The sequence below is a fragment of the Drosophila sulfurigaster genome, chromosome X, assembly GCF_023558435.1.
Source record: "Drosophila sulfurigaster albostrigata strain 15112-1811.04 chromosome X, ASM2355843v2, whole genome shotgun sequence".
Taxonomy (NCBI): domain Eukaryota; kingdom Metazoa; phylum Arthropoda; class Insecta; order Diptera; family Drosophilidae; genus Drosophila; species Drosophila sulfurigaster.
The window spans coordinates 25307903-25333616 of NC_084885.1; the positions used below are offsets into that span (position 1 = coordinate 25307903).

At 38.6% G+C, this 25714-nt stretch overlaps 7 protein-coding genes across 9 annotated transcripts; 4 read left to right on the top strand and 3 right to left on the bottom strand.

Annotated features, from left to right (window-relative positions):
• Positions 1–247: 247 nt before the first annotated feature.
• On the bottom strand, positions 248–2362 carry LOC133848440 (vesicle transport protein GOT1B). Its single transcript, XM_062284000.1, has 5 exons — positions 2208–2362; positions 2050–2141; positions 1808–1986; positions 1558–1639; positions 248–382 (listed from the first exon to the last, which is right to left on the bottom strand). The coding sequence occupies exons 1-5, from the start codon at positions 2230–2232 to the stop codon at positions 338–340; spliced, it is 423 nt and encodes a 140-aa protein (XP_062139984.1). The 5' UTR covers positions 2233–2362; the 3' UTR covers positions 248–337.
• Positions 567–1360, top strand: LOC133848441 (cytochrome b-c1 complex subunit 7). The gene is made up of 3 exons (XM_062284001.1): positions 567–724; positions 880–927; positions 1000–1360. Exons 1-3 carry the CDS (start codon positions 685–687, stop codon positions 1245–1247), a joined length of 336 nt encoding a protein of 111 aa, XP_062139985.1. The 5' UTR covers positions 567–684; the 3' UTR covers positions 1248–1360.
• Positions 2363–2652: 290 nt separating the features above from the next.
• LOC133848435 (RNA-binding protein cabeza) lies at positions 2653–8004 on the top strand. Of its 2 annotated transcripts, XM_062283994.1 has the most exons (7): positions 2654–2838; positions 2931–3080; positions 3165–3249; positions 5070–5104; positions 6173–6330; positions 6918–7393; positions 7461–8004. In XM_062283994.1, exons 1-7 carry the CDS (start codon positions 2832–2834, stop codon positions 7780–7782), a joined length of 1233 nt encoding a protein of 410 aa, XP_062139978.1. In that variant the 5' UTR covers positions 2654–2831; the 3' UTR covers positions 7783–8004. The 2 variants fall into 2 exon arrangements, with proteins under 2 accessions (XP_062139980.1, XP_062139978.1); XM_062283996.1 differs by lacking the exon at positions 5070–5104 and having other exon boundaries at positions 2653–2838.
• Positions 8005–8514: 510 nt separating this feature from the next.
• Positions 8515–11634, bottom strand: LOC133848436 (endoplasmic reticulum resident protein 44). The gene is made up of 7 exons (XM_062283997.1): positions 11386–11634; positions 11112–11190; positions 10194–10285; positions 9387–9780; positions 9059–9325; positions 8799–8997; positions 8515–8742 (listed from the first exon to the last, which is right to left on the bottom strand). Exons 1-7 carry the CDS (start codon positions 11434–11436, stop codon positions 8598–8600), a joined length of 1227 nt encoding a protein of 408 aa, XP_062139981.1. The 5' UTR covers positions 11437–11634; the 3' UTR covers positions 8515–8597.
• Positions 11635–12443: 809 nt separating this feature from the next.
• On the top strand, positions 12444–21084 carry LOC133848431 (myotubularin-related protein 4). 2 transcript variants are annotated; one of them, XM_062283988.1, is made up of 15 exons: positions 12445–12639; positions 13622–13745; positions 13845–14773; positions 15753–15943; positions 16016–16211; positions 16716–16901; positions 16972–17136; positions 17208–17376; positions 17444–17549; positions 17610–17947; positions 18010–18829; positions 19295–19454; positions 19611–19715; positions 19962–20194; positions 20723–21084. In XM_062283988.1, the coding sequence occupies exons 2-15, from the start codon at positions 13631–13633 to the stop codon at positions 20994–20996; spliced, it is 3987 nt and encodes a 1328-aa protein (XP_062139972.1). In that variant the 5' UTR covers positions 12445–12639; positions 13622–13630; the 3' UTR covers positions 20997–21084. The 2 variants fall into 2 exon arrangements, with proteins under 2 accessions (XP_062139973.1, XP_062139972.1); XM_062283989.1 differs by lacking the exon at positions 19962–20194 and having other exon boundaries at positions 12444–12639; positions 20723–20889.
• A 505-nt stretch (positions 21085–21589) lies between these two features.
• Positions 21590–22809, bottom strand: LOC133849474 (mitochondrial coenzyme A diphosphatase NUDT8). Its single transcript, XM_062285577.1, has 2 exons — positions 22436–22809; positions 21590–22370 (listed from the first exon to the last, which is right to left on the bottom strand). The coding sequence occupies exons 1-2, from the start codon at positions 22636–22638 to the stop codon at positions 21806–21808; spliced, it is 768 nt and encodes a 255-aa protein (XP_062141561.1). The 5' UTR covers positions 22639–22809; the 3' UTR covers positions 21590–21805.
• A 103-nt stretch (positions 22810–22912) lies between these two features.
• On the top strand, positions 22913–25703 carry LOC133849469 (asparagine synthetase domain-containing protein CG17486). Its single transcript, XM_062285571.1, has 2 exons — positions 22913–23359; positions 24013–25703. The coding sequence occupies exons 1-2, from the start codon at positions 22989–22991 to the stop codon at positions 25376–25378; spliced, it is 1737 nt and encodes a 578-aa protein (XP_062141555.1). The 5' UTR covers positions 22913–22988; the 3' UTR covers positions 25379–25703.
• Positions 25704–25714: the final 11 nt, after the last annotated feature.

Sequence of the window (25714 nt, forward strand, 5' to 3'; positions counted from 1 at the left end):
ATGAAATCGATGACAAATTAACACTGCAAGTGTTTTGTTAAGATTGTTTGTAGTCTTTATTGATTTACGGGGGGAATCATTAAATAAAAAAAAAAATATATACGTATTATTAATTATTCTCAACAGACACACAGAAACTAAGTGTATTTACAATTACAGATGCTTCCGTCAATTAGTATAAACATATATGCAATTATATGTACATTTATGAATACTACGCATTTTGTGTGTTTTACAAACTGATTTCTTTTCTTTTTTTCCACAACAACGAATTTATTTAATTTATACAAAAAACATGCTCGTATAATTAAATGTATTTCCTACATATGTTTTAATATTATACGGTTGTTCGATTTCCGTCTCCACCAAGTTTTTGCACAATCTAAAATCAACACAAAAATAAAAAGCATTAGTTTTCCTTTCATTCAAATTTTGAGCCGTTAAAAGCGGTTAGTTCAACTGGAACTGTTTTGCGTTCACAGTTCACATAGAACGAACTAGTTCAGTGCGAATCATAACAATGTGAACGAATACAACTCTGGTGTCAGTGTGACCACGCGTAAAAGCAAAGTAGTATATGTTGAAATGGGACTTGTGGTCACACTGGTCAGCTGTCATACCTAAAAGGGAACGCGAGAGCAAAGCAAAAGCGACTTTCGTCAAAATTACAAATTATTTTTAATAATGGCGAGTTATATTGCTAGAAAGGGACCTTTGGTATTCTGTAAGTATTGATGAATGGAACTGTCGCAAGCTCCATTGCTGGCAAACGAAACTGCCGCCACTTTTGTGCGGTGCATGCAAAAATGATTACGTAAAATATGTAACAAATATTCTATTTTTTTTTACGTTCTCTCCGCACTTGTTTCACATTCATAGCCAACCTCGGCAAGTGGGCCTACAATCTGTCTGGATTCAACCAATACGGTAAGAAATAACGCAGCGCAAAGATTTCACTCAAATTGGGTCTAAAATTGTCTCTCGCATTATTATTATTAGGTCTGCACCGCGATGATTGTCTCTATGAGAACGAAGATGTGACGGAAGCCATCCGACGTCTGCCACGCAAATTGTACGATGAGCGCAACTACCGCATTATGCGTGCTCTGCATTTGTCGATGACCAAGACGATTCTGCCCAAGGAGCAGTGGACAAAGTACGAGGACGATGTCAAGTACTTGGAACCTTATCTCAATGAGGTTGTCGCTGAGCGCGAGGAACGTGAGGACTGGAATAAGAACCATTAAATACCAATAACAACAATAACAATATTGCCTCACTGTGACTCTGAATGGGAGATTGTAAAATGTTGAAAATACATAGCTTAGATTCAAATTAAACATTTGTGCTATGGTCTAAACTTTTTTTTTTTTGCCATGTATGTATAAGGCTCAAGTTTTGTTAACTTGCAAATTTATTTGAAGCGTTTTCGGGCAATTTTGAGTAGTGCAAGAGATTCCTTATATAAATTAATAATACTAATTCGCTACTTGGAATGCGTTGTGTTTACTATTAATTTCGAGTCTTGGGTTTAAGCTAAGTCCAGTGCTACCTTACCTTTTGCATAAATGGTAGATTGAAAATGGATCCTAGAACGGGAACACGGCCAAGGAAATTGATGGCCACAGGGAAGAATCCGCTGCAAACAAGATGATGGAAAACGAATTCGATTAGTGACAATCGTGTATCGATCACAACAACAAATACAATAAGTGTTTTGCTTATCGTCTCGTTGAAGAGCATAGATGATGAAGTTCCACGTGCAATAGACATATTTTATGATGCAATTTTAAGAAGAAACACACACCTGAAGAGTGCAAAGAATCCATAGGATTCAATGATCATGCCAATGATAGGCCAACCCAGCAGCACAATGACAATTCCGCCAAAGAACGCTGTTGTGCCTTTAACTTTGTGGCGTTGAAAGAAAAAGCGTAAAGTTCGCTCCACGCCAATAACGCATGCAAGACCCGCTATGAATAGTATCTGCAAACGAAAAATTGGTTAAGCTTATCTCGTTAAAGTATATGTGAAGCGTAAGTAACGTACATTTCCAATGGCAAGCAAGCCTTTGTCGAAGAGCAGCAGCATGCCAAGAAATAAGAATGAGATGCCAAAGCCAGCCAAGCCGATGCCGATTTCTGCAAAAAGCAAAAAGTGTGCAATGATTAAACGAATGCTTAGTAATTGCTAAGGTGCGCACATACTTTGCAAATCTGAAATTTCAATCATTCTGTCGCTTTTTTGGTTATTTTATACTTAAAAGGATAAGAAAGTTCATAAGTGTATTCCACGTAAACACCAAATGTTCCATTATTATGAATATAAACAATCATGACAGGGTTGCATGTGACTTAATTAGTGTTGGAAAACGCAAAACATAAATGTGTGAAATCAACCTGATTGGGAGTAAAGTAGATTTTTATAAGATGAATAGATGAATTAGAATTAGAAAAAAAAAAAAAAAAAAATAATGATTCAATATAAATTATATGTGCTAAATTAATTATGAATAATAGTAAACAGTACACGTTGGATAACTCGATTGGTATACGGATTTGATGCAACCCTAGTTTTACCCAACCGTGTGACCCTTTATTGCATGTATTCTATACATTACTAGTATACAACAAACACTAAATTTACGGTCACACGCTTTATCACACGCCATTTTTACAACAACTCAAAAAGGAAAAAAAAGACGTGCAGAAAATTCTATTGACGCTTGTGAGCCGAAAGAAAAGCAGTGCTAGTTCGACAGTTTCTCTTTAAATAAAAAGAAAATAGTTGATTTCAATTAATCAAGTAATTGTTCTACACGTGCTATAGTTATGGATCGTGAGTGTGCTTCTATTTTTTTCACATCGTTTTATTTTGCGCTACAATTTTGCGGAGATATTCAACTACTGATGCGAATTATCAATTTCTAGGTGGAAGCTATGGTGGTGGTGGTGGCGGCGGCGGTGGCGCCGGACAGTACAATAATTTTGCTGTCCCACCGCCAAATTACCAACAAATGCCAAATAAACCGGGCAACTATAATGAGCCTCCGCCAAACTATAGCAAACCTGGCGGCGGTGGTAAGTACTACAAATGCAAATGCAATATATACGAGAAAAAAAAATGGTTCGCAATTGACATGAAACTCTAATATTGCGTTTAAGGTTATGATTCTGGACATCGTGGTGGTGGCGGCGGCGGCGGAGGAGGCGGCGGCTCTTGGAACGACAGAGGAGGCAACTCTTATGGGTATGTTATTATGATTACTTTATATACTATATATTAGAAAAATAAATACTGTATATAAATTTATACAATTGGGAAATGAGACCAACAAAAAAGAGTTTAGCAAAAAAAAAAAAAATGAAAAAAGAAAAAAATTGAGCATAAAAGTAAATTACAAATAAATTATACAAATCAGAAAAAAAAAGTAAAAACCAAAAAAAAATACAATGTATATTTAAAGAAGTATTTGCGCAAAAAATGGAGTTCATCATAATGTAGAATCATTAAGTTTTCGTATTCATTTAAGTAATGCGACCCTGTGTCCCAAATTCAATTCGAATGCCATTGGAAATGTCATCAAATGATATTTTTGCTGAAAAGTTGGATGTGTGTTTGATTAAAGCTCTCATTGATAAGCATACAAAATAATAACACTAATAATACGAGCGCATTTGGTAGAGAGAAAGAGCGAGAGAGTGTAAGAGAGTGAGAACTACTAAAAATAATGATGCTGACAATCTGAAAAGAACCAAATATAAACATATTAATAATATTAAAAGTATCTCTGGTGATCATCCTCCTGAAACAATATCAAGATCAAAAGTATTTCACAGCTTCTTTCAGCTTCCCATGTGTTATTACTAAAAATAATTATAATAAGTGGGTGCATAAAAGGTTAATATTTACAGATGTGGATTCACAGATTATCTGTAAGCAGCAATTCCCAAATAAAAAGGTTTTGATAATTGGTCAACTCGAAAAGGAAACAGTTTAAGATAAAGATCACTGTAAACTGCGCTATAAATCAAGAATTCAAATTGGTCGTATCAGTTCTCCATGATATCATGATATCGTATCGTATTAAGAGAAAAACAATAAACAGAGCGTGTCCCCAGAACAAATATAAATCAAATGTTAATCAGCAAGCAGATGATTCACATGAAAGTGTTCGATAAATTCCATATACTACATACATATAAAACAGCTCACTATAATAATCATTATCATAAGAAATAAAGATATCTGGTGATGACAGAAAAGGTTACACAACAAAAAATGGTCAACAATAGGAATAAGAACTATAAAAATCAGACATGCATATTAAGAAGATTAATTCAATTAGTTGCATGGTCGAATCATTGAAATTATTTTTGATATATCTAAGAATTAATTTAAGGTAAATTAACAAGAGTAAAATCGAAAAACAAAAATATCGTTATAATTCTATTAGTTCTATGTTATGTGTAGTATTTTGTTATTGTTATTGTTATATTATTATGTATATTTTATTTCCACAACGTAGCAAAATGTATTCATGCAGTAATTAGAAATATTTGATTTTCATTTGAACTGCATGGATACTAAATCGACTTCGGTTCTTCGAAGATTTAATTACTAGACTTTTTAATTTATATAAAATGTATTTCTTAAATCAATTTCACATAGTTGTAGTCCGCTTTTCTTGTAATGATATCAATAGAATGCAAGATATTTTCTTTATAATAATAACTCGCTTGCTTTTGTGCTAATTTATCAATATTATCAACTAAATAGATTTAAATATATATATAAATGAATGTTCCTATGCCGAAAACGCGGAAGAAAAACTTGATCTGATTATAATGTAACGATCAAAGTGTGGACAAAATAGAGTATTCTAATCCGTATATAAATAATTAAAGTATATACTATATATATAAAGTGCAGCATGTAGGATGATATTTGAAAAATATTAAGAGAGAGGAGGAAACGTGGGCGTAAAAAACAAAAACTTCATCATAATGCATTACAATCCAAACATCAAAAACTAAACATTAAATAAGTTATTCAATATCCTCTTTTAGAAATGGAGGCGCCAGCAAGGACAACTACAACAAAGGTAAAATAATGCAAACAAAATTTGCGAACAATCTATCGAGTAATGTATAACATTAATTTACTACAAAATCAAATACAAATCCAAAAAAAAAAAAACTAAGAGCTTTGATAGGCAGGGCACAAGGAAAGAAAAGAAGAGAAAAAAGTTAAGAGGTTGATGTTAAGGTTGATGAAAGAGCGCTGTTGTTGATGTTGTTGTTGTGGTTGCTGTATAAACTGTAACACATAAAATCTACTACTATAAATCCTATATAGGAAGAGTGTCGAATATTTTTTGAAGAGAGTGTAGAGTGTATTGCGTAAAGTGTGTTTATCCCGATCATATATATATTATATACTATGTATAGGGCTATTATTGGTTTGGTTTCGCACGCGATCTCTACTCTATATATATTTTATTCCTGTTATTTGTGTGCGTCTGTGTGCTGTATTTATATCTACTATATCTAGCAAAGAGTTTGTCGGGGAGTAAACCAAAAAAAAGCAAAAACTCTAATGAAATGAAATAACAAGAGAAAACAACAATATACGAGTACATCCAAAATCGGTGTAACACGAGTCTGGTTTTCAAATTACAAAATACCACTTAAGCTAACTCTACTACAGATTATCTATCTATCACTACGAAACAAGTTAAGAAAAGTCACCCTCCAATTACACCCACCACCCAAAACTAAAAACAAGAAAGAAAGTAATCCATATAATATAACGAGCGACGTTATTGTGTATTATATACCCATTACAATTATCCAACTATATATATGTAGATTTTAAGAGAGTCTCTCCCAAAACATTTACCGAGTGTCGAGTGTGTTTCTTAATTTAATACCCAAGTGTTGAACACTTTCTTCTGGTTCTCGTTCCCGTTCTCGTCTTCGTTGTCGTCGTCGTCGTTGTGGTCGGTCATTATCTTACAATATTATTCTTGTTGTCGTTGTTGTTATTGAGGGTTCAATCCTTTTGGTTCCAAAACTACAAAGATTTCTCTTTTCAAAATATATATTACAAAAACACGCTTTCGTCTTGCGACTGCATCTCTAATATATCGGTTGTGTGCTCTGCTTTGTAGGATACGGCGGCAACAGCAGCGGGGGCGGCGGCGGAGGTGGTGGAGGCGGTGGCAACGATATGATCACCCAGGAGGACACCATCTTTGTCTCCGGCATGGATCCATCCACCACAGAGCAGGACATTGAAACGCACTTCGGTGCCATTGGCATTATCAAGGTAAGTTGTACGGAAATTTGAGGAATAATCTTCCATTTTATAACTTATGTTATGGATAATAATATTTAACTTTTATTTGAAACCAATGGCGAATAAGTCAATGTCTACCAACATTTAACTTCCATTTAAAAGTTAACGTGAGGATAAGTTCTTCTTATTTGTAACTTCTAGTTAAAAGTTAAGTTTTGGATAATAGAATGTCTTCCAATTTGAAACCTCTAGTGAAAAGATTAGTTGGGGAGAAGACAATGTTTTAAAAGATTTAACTTCCACTTAACTTGGATAAGACTGTGTTTAACTTCTAATTAAAAGTTAAGTTACGGATACCAAATTTTAACTTCCATTTAAAATAAGTTGTGGATAAGATAAAGTCTTCCAATATTTAACTTCGAGTTAAAAGTTAAGACAATTTCTTCCCATTTTTAACTTACTTAAAAGTTGAATTAAGGATAAGACGACTTATAACTTTCAGTTAAAAGTGAAGTTGCTTATAAGAGAATGAGAAACTCAAATGCTTTATAATTTATACTTTCAATAAGTGTTTTATTTTTACTAACTCGAATCTTTTAATCGTCTTTGCTTTGCAGAAAGACAAGCGCACCATGAAGCCAAAGATTTGGCTGTACAAAAACAAGGAGACGGGCACCTCGAAGGGCGAGGCGACGGTCACCTACGACGATGTGAATGCCGCACAATCGGCCATCCAGTGGTTCGATGGCAACGATTTCAATGGCTGTGTGATCAAGGTGTCGCTGGCCCAGCGTCAGAACAATTGGAACAAGGGCGGCGGCAGTCGCGGCGGCTTCGGCGGACGCAGTCGAGGTGGCGGCGGAGGCGGCGGTGGTGGTCGCTTTGATCGTGGCGGTGGAGGAGGCGGTGGCGGTGATTACGGCGATCGGTCTGGCGGAGGAGGCGGTGGCGGACGTGGAGGTGGACGCTTTGGCGGTGGCGGCGGCGGTGCTGGAGCAGGCGGTGGCGGTGGCAATGTGCAGCCACGCGATGGCGACTGGAAGTGCAGCAGCTGCAACAACACCAACTTTGCCTGGCGCAACGAGTGCAATCGGTAAGTTGCTCCTCAAGAGGATCATCTTCATCAATCTCTCTAACATGATCTTCTAACACTTCTGCAGCTGCAAAACGCCCAAGGGTGATGATGATGGCAACTCTGGAGGCGGCGGCGGCGGTGGAGGCTTTGGCGGTGGTGGCGGCGGAGGCGGTGGCTACATGAATGATCGTGGCAATGATCGCGGAGGCGGCGGTGGCTACCAGAATCGTGATCGCGGCAATGGCGGAGGTGGCGGCGGCGGTTACTCGCGTTACAATAACGATAACGGTGGTGGAGGCGGTGGCCGAGGAGGCGGCGGTGGTCGTGGTGGTGGCGGCGGCGGTGGACGACGAGATGGCGGCGGTGCAATGCGCAACGATGGCGGCATGCGTTCCCGACCCTATTAGTTGACTAAGCCTATTGTCCGCACTATTTTTTTCTTATTAACGTATTAAATTTAATAATAAACATAGCAAGTACTCTTTTAATTGTACTTTTTATAATTACAACCACCAACCACTCAACACCACACAACAACAACAACGCAACCACTCCAAATCCACTCAAGATCAAGCAGACGACGGACAACAACTCAAAACTAAGTGAATCAACAACAACAACAACAAAAACTAACCGCTGTTTTAATGTCGCGTGCATTTCAATCGAGTCATTTTCTCCTCATTATAATATCATGTAAACGCGCTCGTTTTGACTTAGTATATAATATGTATGTAATCTAATTTTACAAAACAAAAAAGAAAAGAAAAACAATTGTAATACACATCTATTACAAAATACAAATAAAAAATAATATTAGACTGGTTAAAAAGCTACTCAATTGAATTTAATTACAAAACACAAAGGCAGAAGGAATATCATACATACATATATAATAACTATATGCTTTATAAGTCTGAATCGGGAAAAGACTTGAAAGTAGTTTTCTAAATGAATTTGAGATGAAACTCTGTTCGTGAATTAGAGCGAGAAAGCAATAAAGTTAAATGGAAAGAGACGGCAACACAGAAAAAAGGAAAAAACAAAAATGATATCTTCAAATCGAAACAATTATTTACGCTTAAACACTTCACAACACAATTGTTAAATAACTCAAACTCTAATTAGATGCATAGATTAGATTAGATTAGCGGAGACGCTTCACAATTTTGGACTTTATAAAATTGTTTAATAATTATATTTAAATGAATATACATTTGTAATATTACAGTTCATCTTTTTCCAGCAAGGTGTAACGGTGTTTCGATGGACCCAGCTCCTTGAATTTCGATTCAGGCGGCGACGTACCCTTAGCGGTATTATCGTGCTTCACTTCATTACTTGAAGGATCCGGCCCGTAATGGAATTCCCTAGATAACGACATATATTTAGTAAATGCAAATTCAGTATTCATTCTACGCATTACCTATGCAGTTTCCCGCTGTAGAGATCCTGGAGGAACTCCTTGAGTTTGCCGGGCGTGTACATATCTTGGAAATGCGGAAATAGATACATATGCTTGAACGAATCAATGGCAATGACTGGCAGATCATCCTCTGACTTGCCCAAATGATGCAATGGATGCGCAAATCGTTTACCATCCGCAGTCAGGAAGTTCACATTCTCTGTAAACGAAAAAGGCAATCAATAAGATTACAAATTAAGTTATTCAGATAGTATGCGTACGTTTTTCATCCAGCAACTGCTGCTCAATGATGGCTTTGTAGTCCTTAATCGCATTCAGATCATCAGGTTTATAGAACAGAATCAGGAACGGCAGTCCTTCCTCCGTTAGCTCCTCGGCACTCTCGAACGTTATCTCGCGCACCAACGGCACACACTTCTCCTGTATCCACACCTTCAGCTCATCAAAGTTGGTCAAGCTACCCGTGTACGTTTCATCGTTCTCATGCGAGAGCGCCACATCTGGTCTAAACACAATGATCGGGGTGCCTACAAAATGATTGACATTTAATAATGATATAGGTATTATATATTAGTATAGCTTACGCACCTGGTGGATGCATTGCCTGTGAGGCATCACCGAAACCCACATGGAATTGGCAATCTTCTTTGAGGTTCGTTGCCACCTTACGGAAAATATCATACTCTGGCTGATCGCGACGATCGAAATAGCCCATAATACTGCGCTTCTTCGAGTCAAGGTTCTCGAGATCCTTCAACGATTTGAACTCCTTGATGGGATCCTCCAGCTGCTTCTTGACAAACTCCAAGAATGCCTCCGCGGAACGCTGTCCGCGATATTCACGCTTGCTCAGCTGTCCATTGCGAACAATTTTGAGTGTGGGATATTTACTGATATGGAAACGGGACGCAATCGACGTCTCCTTGTCGCAATCCACTTTTCCAAGCACCACTTTGCCAGCCTCTGGGAATTCCGCTTTAATCTGCAATAACAAACCAAATGAGATGTAGTTCAAGGAAATATTTCAACAAACAAAAATAAAAAGAAATGTAGTAGACTACTAGTTTAAACAGTTTGTGTGTGTATGAAACAACAAGATCAATAATATACAAATTTCATTTATAAAGTAAACAATGAAAACATCTGGTGAGCTCTATAATATTCTTTCTTTTCTTTTGGGGGTTTTTCCAGACAGCTGGTGTGCTCTTTTTTTTTGTTTATGTTGAGGGCTGTCAGTCAAGGAATTATTATTATTGTCTATATTATATTGTTATCGTGATTGATTAATCAACTTTTAACTAGACTCGAGACTTTCAATAACTACTACTCGGAACAAAGGAATGTGTAATGGGTTAATTATAGATTAATTGTTGTTGGGTAACAACTATAACTTACCTTATCTGCCGCTTCATTGAAAATTGGCGCTAAAATATTACTAAACCGACACCATTCGGCATAAAAATTAAGGAAAACCAATTCGTTAGACGCTGAAATTGCCAAAAAAGAAAGAAATTCATTATAATAAATGATTATTAATGTTTCTTATAGTTAAGCTTAGAGAAAGTTGTACATATTTTTAAGTTGATTCCCAGAAATGTCGTTTTGAAACACGCGCAGAGTAAAATCCAATCAAGAATTGTGATAAGATAAGGAAACAAGTAGTCTGGACCAATTTGTAATTAAAACTGATATCACAGCGACATTAAAAATGTTAAATAGAACATATATACATAATCTATCTTTAAAATCAAAAAGATAATTGCGGGGAAATTTGTATTATTTTCGCGGCTGAATGATTTGTATTTGAGGAATATGCCTAATTTCCCAGAACTAATTATGACTGAAGAAATTGTGTTAAAACAAATTACAAAACAACAAACTGATAACAATTATTGCGTTGTTGTTTTGGTTTGTTCCAAGCTTACCACGTCGGCAAAAAAAAAAATAAAAAACAAAAAAAAAAGAAGAAAATCTGGGGAATTTATCGAGCGCGTCTGATTTTATATTTGTGACACGTCAATCTTAACACATACACATGCGCAGGCAAACGCAAACTTGTGCGTGTGCTGCTTATGCGTATGCGTGTGCACTTGTATGTGTGTATTGTAGTTGAGCTGCACTACAGCTGAGTTATTGAGTTAATGCGCTCCTCGTTCTCTCCCTCTCTCTCTTACTTGCTCGCTTGTTCACTCGCCGCTCTCTTCATGCGGCTTTTGTGCAATGTTTGTTTTTGCATTTGCTTCCTTAAGTTTTATTGTGTATAGTAAATTAAAGTAATTGCTGTTGCTACGGTTCCCATTCCCGTGAACTCACCTAACGTCATATCAATATTTTCACTGGTCATAGACACAGCACCAGTCGCATCTGTTGGCTGGATAAGGACATGAAGAACCTGCGAATTGGCAATTTGTTGTCTCGTTAGTAACGGGCATCTTCACACTCTCACACACACATTTACATTCATACACACATTTCCACGTCTCCCGCTCAGTAACAGTCACAGCCACAGTCATGGGCACTGAGATTGAGCTTTCTGCGGGATTGGGAGAGCGGGTGTGCGGGTGCAAGTTAGAACACGTCGACTTACCGCAACAATAGCTAAGCACGAGCCAAGCAATCGTTTTGTTGTTTCCGTCATATTGTTGGTGCTGGTCGGCGCGGGCTAGTGCCTATCCCTTTTATACACTACACACAAATCGAAATGTTTTCAATTTTTTTTTATTCACTTTTTACATTAGGTGGAATGAAAACGTAGTCGCGACGTATCTTCACATATATATAATAAAAATTATAACAACTTCGTTGATTATCGTACAAATAGTGTCTCACGAGCGCAGTGTGCCCGCCACATGATTTGCGAAATGCACCAAAATATACTACACACATACCAGTTTCCCAATACAGTGGCTACACCAAGTTATATACAAAAATAACTGTTTTCTAATAAGAATAATACTGATTGATGGCATTATAGCAAATTATGAAAAATATTTTAGAAAATTGGCTAGCGTTTCACATCGGTTATCCATAAATACAAATATATACCAGAAATACCGAGCATTTTTATAAGCAATATATACCATAAACTGCTACTTTATGACGATATCACATCATTGAAACGGTAATTGATTTATCTACGAAAATATTCATACATTTTCACTAGTTCAAGCGGAAAATGCATTAAATTTTTAAAAAGCAGGCAAAATACATTTAGATTATTTAATAAAATCACGTAAATTCTAATTGGGCAATGGCAACCCATTTTCCAATAGTCAACTTAATTAGCAGTAAAAATAACTGAAATCTAATTGTCTAAATTTGTTAAACAACAGGTTATCAATAATTCGTTTGAAATAATGAGTTATTTTTCAATGCACTGAAGAAGTATGGCTATTTTAAATACAAGTTAAACTGAACTTTTTAAAAACTGGCCTTGCAGTCGCGTTTTAAACTAAGGTGTCATGAATAAAGCTTTCAATAAAGTCTAGAAATCAAGAAGTATTCAATAATAAATATAATATAATAAATAATATATCTGTGGAATAGATATCATCGATGTTGGCCATGAGATTCGATGTTGACAACAAATTTAAAACAATCGATATATCGATAGACCATCGATGTTTCTCCACCTCTAGCACACTTTACATCTACATACATATGTATAAGCAACAATATTTGCAAATCTTTGTTTATAATAGCTGACGTTTTATGGAGTTAATGTTGGTGCTAAAACAAAAAGAAATTAAGCAAACGCGTTTTTCAATATCGTTATTATAAACTGCAGTTAATCAAAACAAATAATTGTGATCAAACGCAAGGTTTTCGAAGCAAACAAAATGTATGTATGTTTGTAGGTTTTGTTTTGCTGTTATTGTTGTTTCATAAATATGTGGAATCGTATAAGCGTATGTTTGTATGTACGCATACTCGAAGTGTGTGTGTGTGTGTGTGTGTATATATGTGCTTTATCACTTTGTTTATTATAAATATCCATGCATTCGTTGCAAGGATATCCTCATCATCATCTTTCACTTCGCGTAAGACGTAAATTTGTGTGGCTTTATTGTTTATAAATGTTCATCCCATATGCCCCAAAAATATACTGCACGTCAGTTTCTATGTGTGTGTGCGTCTCGACGTACGCAATTGTACGTATGTAGCTGCGAATGTGTGTGTGCATCTACTGTATATACTATGTATGTTTGTGCTTATTATCTATACTGGCAACCACCACACACACACATGCACAAACATTATTTGTACTGTATCTAGTATATCTGTTATTTAGGTTTTTTTTTGGTTTTGGTTTTTGTTTTTGTGATGTTTCAAACGCTTCGTATTTAATGACTTTGCCTTGAGTCTTCCCCCACTCCCCCTACTCTGTTATGTGTGGGTGACTTTGTATGTATATTGTGTCCTGTTTTATGTACGCATAAACTAGTTAACAATTTGTGATGCCCGGTAGCCATTAGCTAAATGGGTATTACCAGCTGATGGTAAAGTGCAAACTGTGTGCGAGTGCCGAATATGCAATAGTGAGTTACAATTAACCAACTTTCCTATTGTCAAAAAAAAAAAAATGTTCCTTATCGGATACTTGTAAGTCGGGCATGCTCGATTTGTTCTTATTGGTTTTATTGTTCGCCTCGTTCCAATGACAATTAATAGTAAGTAACCCTGAGAGGATCTCAGGTGTTCAATACGTAAAAATACTCAGTATTTTTTTTTTGTATATACATATGTATGTATGTACATATGTGTATGCAGTGTGCATGTGTGTGTGAGTGTAACAATTGAATGTGTGCGTGTTTTTATTGCAGTCGCAACACATGATGTCAGATGGATCGCCGCCCCCATCGATTTGTTTTATACGAGCTGCCGAATCATATCCCAAATCACAAATGGAAAAGGAAGATGCGCAATTGTCGGTGCCGTTTCAAGAGCGTAAGTGTTGTAATCGCAATTCTAACTATCGTAATCGATAACCGTTGCGTGTGTGTGTGTGTGTGCATAATTTTGAAATTTGAAATTTCATTTCGATAGTTGCCGGCGAATCAATTAAATATTTGGGACGCACCGATGACGATGGCATCCTCGCGTTATCCAATTACCGCATATTTCTCTCGAAGAAATCGACCAGCACATTGGAGACATACATACCGTTGGGACTGATTGAATCGGTGCAGGTGCGTGATCTATTCCAATTGGTTGTCAATTGCAAAGATGCCAGCACCGTTCGCTGCTCATTTCAATCGACCGAACAATGCGCAGAGTGGCAACGCCGCATACAACTGTTAATTGGTGTACCTGAAACGCTCGAAACGCTGTTTGCATTCCCCTTCTATTCGTGGACCTGCGACATTATTGGCGGCGGTGGCGGTGGCGGAGGCGGAGGCGGAGGCGGAAATACTTCTCAGCATCGCTCGACAAGTCTAACTAATGGCTTGGCCAACAACAATCAAGCAAAATCGCTGCCCTCCGTGGAGTATCTGCAGCAGCGATTGCAGCGTGCACTGCGCTATGAGAGCGACTTTAAGAACGAGGTTGCCAGACTGGGTTTCGATTTGAAGAGCTCGTGGCGCATTTCCACAGCCAACATGGATTTCAAACTGTGTCCATCGTATCCGCAAAAATTGCTGGTACCGTGCTGCATCACCGACGAGATGCTCCACAATATCGCCAACTTTCGGGGATCACGTCGATTGCCCGCCGTCGTTTGGCGTCATCAAAAATCGGGGGCAATTCTCGCCCGTTGCAGCCAGCCGGAAGTTGGTTGGCTCGGCTGGCGCAACTACAAGGATGAGCAGTTGCTCAAGGCTCTGGCGGATGCGTGCGCCTTCGATCGAGGCGAGCATGCACGACGTCAGGCCAAGGATGCCAATGGCGGCGATGCGGCGGCGGGCTCCTCGGGTCAGAGTTCACCTTCGTTAGGGGATTCGTCGCACGAGGAGCTCGCTCTAGACGAGATACGCGTAAGTTCTTAGCCAAGGCATTGTTTATTCATGTAATGTTTTTACTAAGCTATCCATTAGACAAAAAGAGATAATAGAATTCAAATTTGAGAACCTTGAAAGTATATAGTATATATATTCTTGATCAGCGATATACCAAAATCTCTGAGAGAGAATTCCTGTAGATGATAAATTTGGACGTTGTTTACGGAAGAATTTACAGGGCTTTACTTAGCTCTGCTAAATACCAATGTAAATATTCCGTTAACTGGTTTAGATGGCCTTGAAATATTGTGTTGTAATACTATTGTATTGTTTAAAAATGGATAGCGCACAACTCTAACTTTGTTGCTTGCTAATTAGTCAGTTTCTAAAAGTTTTCTCGTGTTTTTTTTTTATTTTAACTAAATTAAATTTTCTGAAAACTTAGAATAAAGCAAAATATATAATATACTGTGGAATACATTGTGATATATAATATATTATACTATATAAAATACTTTACTATATACTATAATATACTATATATAATAGCATACTATACTATATAAAATACCTTACTATATACTATAATATACTATATATAATAGCATAGTATATTTATATAGTATATAAAATACTATACATATATATAGTATATTAATGATTATTCTATCATTCATAGATTAATAATACAACCCAATTTCTTTTGCTTACTATGTTAATTGCCACATTAAATTTCTAGCAACTTCAGAATCATTGAAATCACTTTAAGAACCATCGAAACATGAATTTATTGTTATCAGCAAACATTTTTGTTTTGCGGCTTTTGGTTGTGTCCATAAAATGTTGTATTATGCAATAGTATAATATACTTTCTACAACCTTATTATAAATATGTATATAATATATATATAAATTGATTAAGATTATACATATGTATATATATAGTTTAATTTCAAATTTTAGTATAATCCACAAACTTGGCTAACCTTTTCCCTTCCTCTTTTGGCTTTTGTAGAAAATTCTTATTGTGGATGCACGCAGTTATACATCGGCGGTTACAAATCGAGCTCGCGGTGGCGGCTGTGAGTGCATTGAATACTATCCATGCGCTGAAATAGAATTCATGAATTTGGGCAACATTCATGCCATCCGCAAGAGTTTCCATGCAGTGCGACAATTGTGCGCCTCATCTCCCGATGATCCCAAGTAAGTGTGCGAAATATATTTCACAGATATATATATATTAATAAAATTAACATTCGATTTCATTACACACAGTTGGCTTGGACAATTGGAGAAAACGATGTGGATGCAGCATCTGTCGGGTCTGTTGGGTGCCACCATGACTGTGGTGCATACCATCGAAAAGAATGGTCGTCCTGTTCTCGTCCATTGCTCCGATGGCTGGGATCGAACGCCGCAGATTGTGGCGACCGCACAGCTCTGCCTGGATCCCTACTACAGAACTGTTGAGGTAGGGGAAATGGGAGGCGAATGATCGAAGGGTTCTCTGCCAGAAGTTTGTGTGGAGCACTCGAATGTTTATAAGGTTCCGTCTGTGCGTGCTTGGATCGCTTTTTCCCAGCCAAGACTCCAAGTTTAGCGACCATATTTCCTTAGTTAAAAGGAGATTCATTTTAAAGTTTATACCTGCAATCCATAGAGACATAGCCATAATTGCTTGAGTTGACAATCTGGTATATTTTAAATGTGATATACCAAGTATAGGCTTCAGTATATCATACTAATTTTGCATTATATTTTGGGTGTATTTTTAAAATCTCGTTTTGTTGCTAATAAGTATCGGGTATCTCTCAGTCGAGCACTCTTGACTGTTGCTTTCTTACTTGTTTAGGCTATACTTTTGTATTTCAACAAAAATGTCCACTAATATACTAAGTGGTATATTAGACTCTCTCATTTATAGTTATACAACTTAATCTGAGATTGCATAACATTAATCCATTTTGTATTTCAGGGCTTTCGTGTGCTCGTTGAACGCGAATGGCTGAACTTTGGCCACAAGTTTGCCGATCGCTCTGGCAATGGACCAAACTCGGATGAAGGCAACGAACGTTGTCCAGTGTTTCTACAATGGCTCGATCTGGTGCATCAAATCCACAAACAATTCCCCTGCAGCTTTGAGTTCAGTCTCGGTTATTTGGTATTTATATTGTTCATATACATATGTTCAACTTGAATTGAATTTACTCATTCTCGGATTGTTCTTTTAGATCAAACTCGCACAGCATTCGTTGTCATGTCTCTTTGGCACTTTCCTATGCAATTCGCTGCGAGAACGTATCGAGAATTCGGTCTTTGATCGCACATTCTCGGTTTGGCCATTTCTGGCAGAAACAATGTATAGAAATCCACTCTATAAGCATGAGACTGATAAGGTACGGATGCAGATAATGTGTAGAATACATTTGACTGACGATAACATTTAATGCCTTTTATTCTTTCGTAGGTACTTTGGCCAGCGCATAATGTGCGATTCTTGCACTTTTGGTCCGATGTTTACCTGGGTAGCTTAGGCAATAAAAATGGTACCGATCTTCCTCTACAAAGCAATGAACGACAAGGCGCCGTCAATGGCAATGGCAATGGCAATAGCAATACCAATGGCAATGGCAGCGGTAAATAATCGAATGTTTAATCAATATTTATTTACGAATCGTGTCACTTAAATTTCATTTAATTTAGGCGCGTCGGCAAAAACTCGTTCGAGCGAGAACATTGCAAGCAATGAGCTGACACAGAGCACGATCTCAAGGAGATCGAGTGATCCCAATTTGGCTGTCGAATCAATGTATGTCTCATTTGCTTTATATACTATATATATACATATTTAATTGATATTATCTTGTAGTGTAACGGATGGCTTAATGAATGTGAACAGCAATTCGATGTTTGACATACGCTCGGAGGCAAAGGACTGCATAATTGTGGCTAATCATGAGATCAACAAAGACTCCGACTCGGAGGATACCTGCGACAGTTCAAAGCTGCCAGTGGTCCACAACCAACACGAAGAGGAAGACGCGGATGCGGACGAAGAGGAGGAGGAGGCACAAAATGGTTCCGAGTTGAACAATGACCAAAGCACTTCTTCGATACAATGCAACATTTTGAACGATGAATCACCAACCATTAATGGCAAGATCACAGTTCAACGCATCGATTCCGAGCCTTGTATTTCACCAAATGGTTAGCATAATTCAATAATAATAGTTTAAAACATTATATTGATGAACATAATTCTGTTGCAGATGATGCACCATCGATTTGTGATGAGAGCATCAGTGATAACGATAATAATGGCAGCCGGCATTTGTTGTGGCTGGAGAAAGGTCATCACGATCAGATTGACACTAGTACGGATACAATAATTCCTATAGCTGCTACTGAACAACAGCGAAAGCAATCAAATGGCATTCAGCAAGCAGCAAAAGAAAACGATAAAGACAGAGACAGCGATAGAGACAAAGACATCGATGTGCCTTCTTCCCAAACAGATGTGGATGTAATGATGATACCTCAAGCTACAAAGACCACGAATGAAATTGAAACGGCGACCGCAACAGCAGTTGATGGCGAACCAATAAGTTGTGCAATTGCAGCTGCAGCAACAACAACGTATGCAACAAATAAATCAAGTCACAGCAGTTACAACCATTTGCCGCGTGTCCATGCCAAGCCCAACAATCTGCGAATCATTCAACCGAGCAACAGCAACAACTCGGCCAGCGATCAGCAATTGCAACGACGCGAGAGTCCCAGCAATAATGATGACAACAACAGCAGCAGCAGTTGCTGCAAGGAAACCAAGGAGTTCAATGGCAGCACGACAACAGCTTCAGCTTCCGCTTCTGCTTCAGCATCTGGTTCGGCTTCAGCTTCGGCCTCAGGCAACGATGTCGATTGCATGCCACCATTAACGCCCGATCATCATCAGCGATACATGAATGAACTGCATTCGCAGCATGCGCATTTGAATACGTTTGCCAACTTTGATGTGTCCACATCTGGCATTCCCATGCGACGCAACATGCTCTGGTCGAGCCTCAATCGTGACAGCACTCAATCCAAGTAATTTACCATCTAGATATTTATACTCGCTACTCATAGATTAGAAGGGTATTGTCACTTTGTGCATGCTGGAAATTTACGTAACAGGCAGAAGGAGGCATCTAAGTTGCTTGGTTTGACGGTTTGGTATATTTTGTACTCTATGGTATATTTTAAATGTAGTAGTATATCAAATATGGCCTTCAGTCATCTCCGATCCCATAGAGTATATATATTCTCTATCAGCGTAAACAGCCAATAGGATATAGCTATGTCCGTCTGTCCGTCCGAGTTAACACCTCGATCACAGAGACTATACGAGATAGAGATATCAATATACCGAATATGGCTTTTAGTATATTTTTGCATTTCTGCGAAATAATGTCGCACTGTTTTGACACTTTTATTCAAAATGAGTAGCGGGTACACTCGACTGTAGACTGAGCAACGTTTGCATTGTATATTAATTGCATTTTGTATTTTCAGTGCACTGCAGTTTCCATCGGCTGGTCTTGCTTCGTTGCCGCCAACACCGCAAGGATCACAACAGGAGCGAACACAGTTTACCATTTCGTGTCCCGATGGCTTGGCTCATGGCTTGAGTGAGCAGAACATAAGACTCCATCAGATTGTGCAGGAGCACAAGGTAAAGAATCCAGATCGTGGTGTCACTTCTTCTTGATATCTAAATGTTTTTGTATAGACAGATTAGTTTGATAGATATGCATTTATCCTAGTTACATATTTAAGAATGTTCTACAACTTATACTTATGCTACACATATTCTTGCTATATTCGGCAGCTACGCGAGGAAGTGCTGCTGCGAGAGATTCATGGCATGCGTCTGGCATTGTTGCAAAAAGGATGTCCGAGCTGCAACAGCGTTGTCTCCACAAACGTCGAGCATGTAATTATCAACATCATTATCAATTAATTTCTACACACAGAACAAAACAAATCAAGATGAGATGAATATTGAGATTATGTTATATATATAGTAAAATATGTCCAGTCCAGCCATTTCTAATCCTCGAAATTTCTCTGACAATCTCAATATATATTTGTATATTTTTCTCCTGGCTGGATTTGTGATTACTCTCTTTTGTCGGGAGTTGGTCTCTAATTATGCAATTAATTTACAAATTTCTTCAAGGAAAACGGATCGGATATTGTTGAAAATGCATCGACATGCTCATGGGAGGCCGTCGAAGAGCGGAGCGGTCCATCATCATATGCCACATGTGGCGGCATCGGTGGCATCGGTGGCGTTGGTGCGATCCCAGAGAATAAACCGTCGAGTGTCCTTTGGGTACCAGATCATGCCGCATCGCGTTGCTCAAATTGTCAAATTGTCTTCTGGCTGGGACGAAGAAAACATCATTGTCGGTGCGCATTTCAACATTAACCTATTCTCATTTTCTTTTCCCATTTTTGTATTTTGTATTGGTATTTATTTTTAATTTTCTTGTTTGCTGTTGCTTAAGCTTCATTTTTATGACAATCTGGCACAAGTTCTAATTTGTTTTGTGTATTCCAAATCATTCATTGTAAATCCATTCACACACACACATGTGTTTGTTGTTCTTGTTCATGTTGTTGTTGTTGTTGGTGTTCTATATTGGTTTTGTTAACTTAACCAGCTTACAAATATATAAATATGTATAGTCAGAGCAAGAGAGATTGGAAATGGAATGTGAAGGAACTATTGTCAGATTGGCTGTGATCGAAACACACAAAAACAAAACAAAAAAAAAACCAAAGTATTTTTCTCATTTTGTACTACTTTAGTATAACCCATTAACAGTTTGTTGTTATTAATCTCTCTTAATCTGGTTGGTTCTTTATATTGTTATTATTAATTATTACTTTCTCCATACTTGTTATATTGATATTCTGATTTCATATTGTTCGCAGATCATGTGGAGAAATTTTCTGTGCTGACTGCTCTGAGTTCTGGGCGCCGTTGCCGTTTGAAAAGCTTTTTAATCCAGTAAGACTTTGCGGTTCCTGCTACATCAATGTCACTGCACACAATAATAGCAGCAGTCAGCAGGCACAGCAAAATCTCGATTGTCGTGATGCAAATCCAAATCCAAACACAAATCAAAATCTTATTGATATGGCGACAAAAACAAAAACAACAACAACAACAACAACAGCAGATGTAATAGCTAACTCTCAAGAGTAGTTTTCCATTATGTTTTAGGATTGCAAACAAAAATGTTGAAACAATTATGTGTAAATATCAAATATATATATAAATATGTATATGTATACTCAAATATTTATTGCATATTGACACTACACAACCTGTGCAACAGCAACAACAACAACAACACACACCCACACACACACACACAACACAGCAACTCACATACACGAAATTATACAAATTTTTTTGTTAGTCATATATGTATATATGGATATATGATATGAACACAATTGTAAAATAAAATACCAAACTAAATCAATTCCATGAAAAAGAACAAAACAGCATTTTCCTTTCAAATGTGGATCTAGATTTCAAACTAATTATAATATAATATGATTGATTGATTTTAGGCAGTTTTAATTTACAAAACTTTTTTATGTCTGCAAGTGTGAAATAACAATTCTTTGGAAAAGAATTAAATGAACATATACAAAAGGAAATCAAGCAAATTAATTAATTCACCAAGTATACAAATCCTGAAAATACAAATTAAAAACAATATGATTGGTTGAAAAATTAGAAATGAAATAAAATGTGTGACATGAATTAAGAAATAGATCGATGATATATTTTTCTTTGTAACTGTTTTGCAAATTTTATTTAACAGCAGCTAGCAAATGAAGTTGTCAGCTTTAAAATAATACAATTATTTACAACAAACAAAACAAAACAGAGATTAACAAACTTAACTTGAATACCAAACTTGAGTAAAGTTCTGAACCTGAGTCGGAGTCGGAGAGTTGAGCTGAGGAGGAGCATGGAGCAGTATTCTTGGCATCCTCGGTTTATTTGTCCAGCTTTGCTTCCTCGTGATGATGATGATGATGCGTCACTTTGGGTGGCGCTACTTTGTACGGTCGAACGAATTTAATATTTGTTTTGAGAGCTTCGTTCTTCAGGTGATTGGGCAGCAAACAGCGCAGAAATACATAGGTCAGATAGCCCGTGATGCCCCAGATGCGATGCTGATCGACAACAAAAACGGGACCGCTGTAGCCACTCTTAAACTGTGTGTGCCTCGTGGCTGTGGGCAAGAGCAGCGATTGCAGCGGTATGCTCATGGCTTCCTCGACCTCGTCATGGTTGAGCTTTAGCTGTGAGATGTGAAAATCCCGGACGACACCCACGACGGGCACAATCGTCGAGGTGCGTGGCAGGAGTATCGGTTTGGTTTCGCCCCAGATTTCCACACGTTGTCGTGGCAAACCGATTTCCTCCTCCGTTTCACGCAGCGCACAGTCAATGAAATCTGCATCACTTTCATCGCGTTTGCCGCCCGGAAACGACATCTGCAGACTGTGGGCGCGTAAGTGTCGGGATCGTCGTGTATATAGCAGTGATACAGCATTTCTGTGTGCAAAGTAGAAAGCTTTAATAAATGAATTAACTTAATAAGTTTTTGTTTTTGTAGTTACGTGTCACGTTCTACGCAGAGAGCTATTAACACCGCCGCCAAGGTTTGTTCGCGTTTGTGGTGGGTTAGCGCCTTGGGCCTTTGGTAGGCCGGCAGATTGCGCAAGTTGTCCATGCAACGTTGACGCTGCTCATCCGACAGGAGCATCTCATAATCCGCATTGGTCAGCGTTATTGGTGGATTGCTGTTGCTTTTGTTGTGCATTTGTCGCCATGTCAGTGGCAGCAATTGTCGCCTTATTATATCACCAAACAATTTAGGGGGACATTTTGTTGTATGCGAATTTAATAACAAATTGGTTGTGATGTAAACAAAACACAGTGGATTGAACTTTGGATGTTCAACTGGCAGTGAGTGATCAGCTGTTTTGTTGATGCCGCCTAATCGCTTAAGATATTATCGACACATCGATAGGTGACGATGGCGGCAATATCGATACGGTAGCAAGCACTATCACAACCGATACGTATCGTTAGCATGTAGTTATCGATTGTAGTGCATCACTAACGCAAGGGAATGTTTACATTTGCGTAAAGGAATTTTGAAATCACAAAATGTGCGGCATTTTCTGCTCTATAAGGGGAAAGAGCAGCGACGATGTGGCATGCGAATTGCACGGCACATTGAAAACGCTGCTGCACAATCGCGGACCCGATGTGCAACACACACTTGCAATCGACAATCTGTTGCTCGCCGGCAACGTGTTGTGGCAACAAGGCGCGACGCCGCAACAGCAACCGATCGTCAATGAGCACTTGGTGCTACTGTTCAATGGCGATCTGTACAACTTGGGGGCGGAAAAGGAGGCCACACAATCGGACAGCACATGGCTTATGGAACAGCTTATCAAATGCCACACAGAGGATAAGCTACTGTCGCTCTTTCGGCGTCTGGAAGGTCCCTATTGCCTCATGCTCTACAACAGGTAAGTACGCTGTATTGACTGCGAGAGACCCTTTGCTTATTAAGTGTGACCAGTTGTTCTTGATTTGAAACGTTTTTTTAAATTTGAAATGAATTGCACATTATTAAAGAATAATTTCGAAATCCCGATCATATTAAATGATTTTTGGACAAATGTGGAAATGGTTAATGGAAAAGCTTTTGTTTTTCTAATCAAATATATTTTTTTAAAAGAATAAATTTGTAGGAAGCAAGTCAATTTATTGACTCTTTATGAATATTGTAAAAAGAGACTTTACCTAGATTAGTTTTTATAAACAATATAAAAAGAGTCTACTTAGTTTAGTTTTGTAACGGTTTTATAGTGTTAGAAGAAAGAATACTTTAATGCTTTTTAGACCCAAGATAACTATTTAAAGGGATTTCTGAAGTTTAGTACTCTAATGGAAAAAGAAACAGTTTGCGGTATTAAAATAATTATATTCGGTTTGTTGCTCTTAACTAGGTCGGAATTCAATTTAATTCCGTTTTGGGGACATGAAATTCTATAACTTACTTTCGTCTGCTATTGACTAAAGAATAGACAGGGATGGCTTAAAATCTGGTCAACTTGAAGGACTCGCTGTCAATTTAACCTTGAGCAAGCATATTAATATAAACGAATTCATATTGCAGTTTGGAGAAAGTGCTGTACTTCTGTCGCGATGCCTTGGGCCGCAACTCGCTGATCATCGAACGGGAGGAGTTGCAGTCACAGTCGCAGTCGATACGGTTGCTGAGCACCTCGTGTCATCTGCAGCAAACTGCGGCGATGGAGTTGCCACCGCTGGGACTCTACAAGTTGCAGATGAACGTGCTGCAGTCGTGTGTGCTGCATCCATGGCAAGAGTTGAACGAGGAAAAGACGCAACAGTTGCAGCAACTCGATGTGGCCATGGGCTGGCGCACAAATGTGACATGCCCCATAGCACCCGAATGGCTCTCATCAACATCCTCATCAACAGTGAGCCGCAGCTACGATCTCTATGCTTTGGTGGCAGCCGCCGCTGATCTGCAACAGCAACAGTTGTATGAGCATTTATTGTCACTCGAGCCGCTGCAACAGACGTTGCAAGAGTTCGCTACGCTGCTGCAGCAATCGGTGGCACAACGTGTGCAGCAAACAGCGCCAGTTTGTGGCAGCTGCATCCATCTCGATAAGTGCGAGCATGCCAAAATTTGTGTGCTCTTCTCGGGCGGCATCGATTGCAGCATTTTGGCGCTGCTCGCCGATCGATTTGTGCCCCCCAACGAACCCATCGAGCTGATCAATGTGGCCTTCGAAAGGGTGGCAACAGCAGCAGCAACTTCACCAGGCGATGAATTGCTGTGGCAAGTGCCCGATCGTCAGACAGCGGAGCAATCGCATCGGGAGCTGCAACGATTGTGTCCGCATCGTCAGTGGCAGCTGCTCGAGGTGAATGTGAGTCGCGAAGAACTACAACAGCAACTCAAGGACCACATCCATCGACTGATCTATCCGCTGCAAACGGTGCTCGACGAGTGTTTGGGCAGCGCCTTTTGGTTTGCAGCCAATGCCAAAGCCAACGGAGGTCAGTCGCATGCTCGTGTTGCGCTGCTTGGCAGCGGCGCCGATGAATTGTTCGGCGGATATACGCGACATCGCAACGCCCATCGACGCGGCGGCAACGAGGCGTTGCAGTTGGAACTGGAACGAGATTGGCAACGCATTCCAGCGCGTAATTTGGCTCGTGATGATCGTGTCATTGCCGATTGTGGCAAGACGGCGCGTGCCCCATTCATCGAGGAGCGTGTGGCGCAGTTTGTTCGTTCGCTGACGCCTCAGCAACGTTGCTGCTACACGCTTCCGGAAGGCGTGGGCGATAAGTTGCTCCTCCGTCTTTATGGCTACAGTCTGGGACTGCGTGATGCGGTGCTGCTTAAGAAGCGGGCGATTCAGTTCGGTTCGCGCATCGCTGACAAGCGACAGCAGGCCAATCAAATCTCCGAATATCTCTGTCTTGACAAACTGCAAATCTGACACTTGACTTCTTATTGTAACAAGAAAAAAAATGTAAATATATATTTTTGGAAAAAAAATTTTATTTATGCTTAATTAAGTCTGAATATGTTCAAGGCGAATTCTACGATATTTCTTAACATGCTTACATAACGGACTTAACATACTGTTAAGAATAACAGCACAGCCACAAATCGCTTAGCGGTCACTTTACATTTTACATAATTTTCAATAAGCGGCCGAACTAAACTTAGCATCCAAATACACTTAGCGGCAAATTTTCTTAACGCACATACAGGAAAAAAAAAAGTTAAAAAAACCGAGCATAGAAGAAACTTATAGAGAATTCGTTTAACA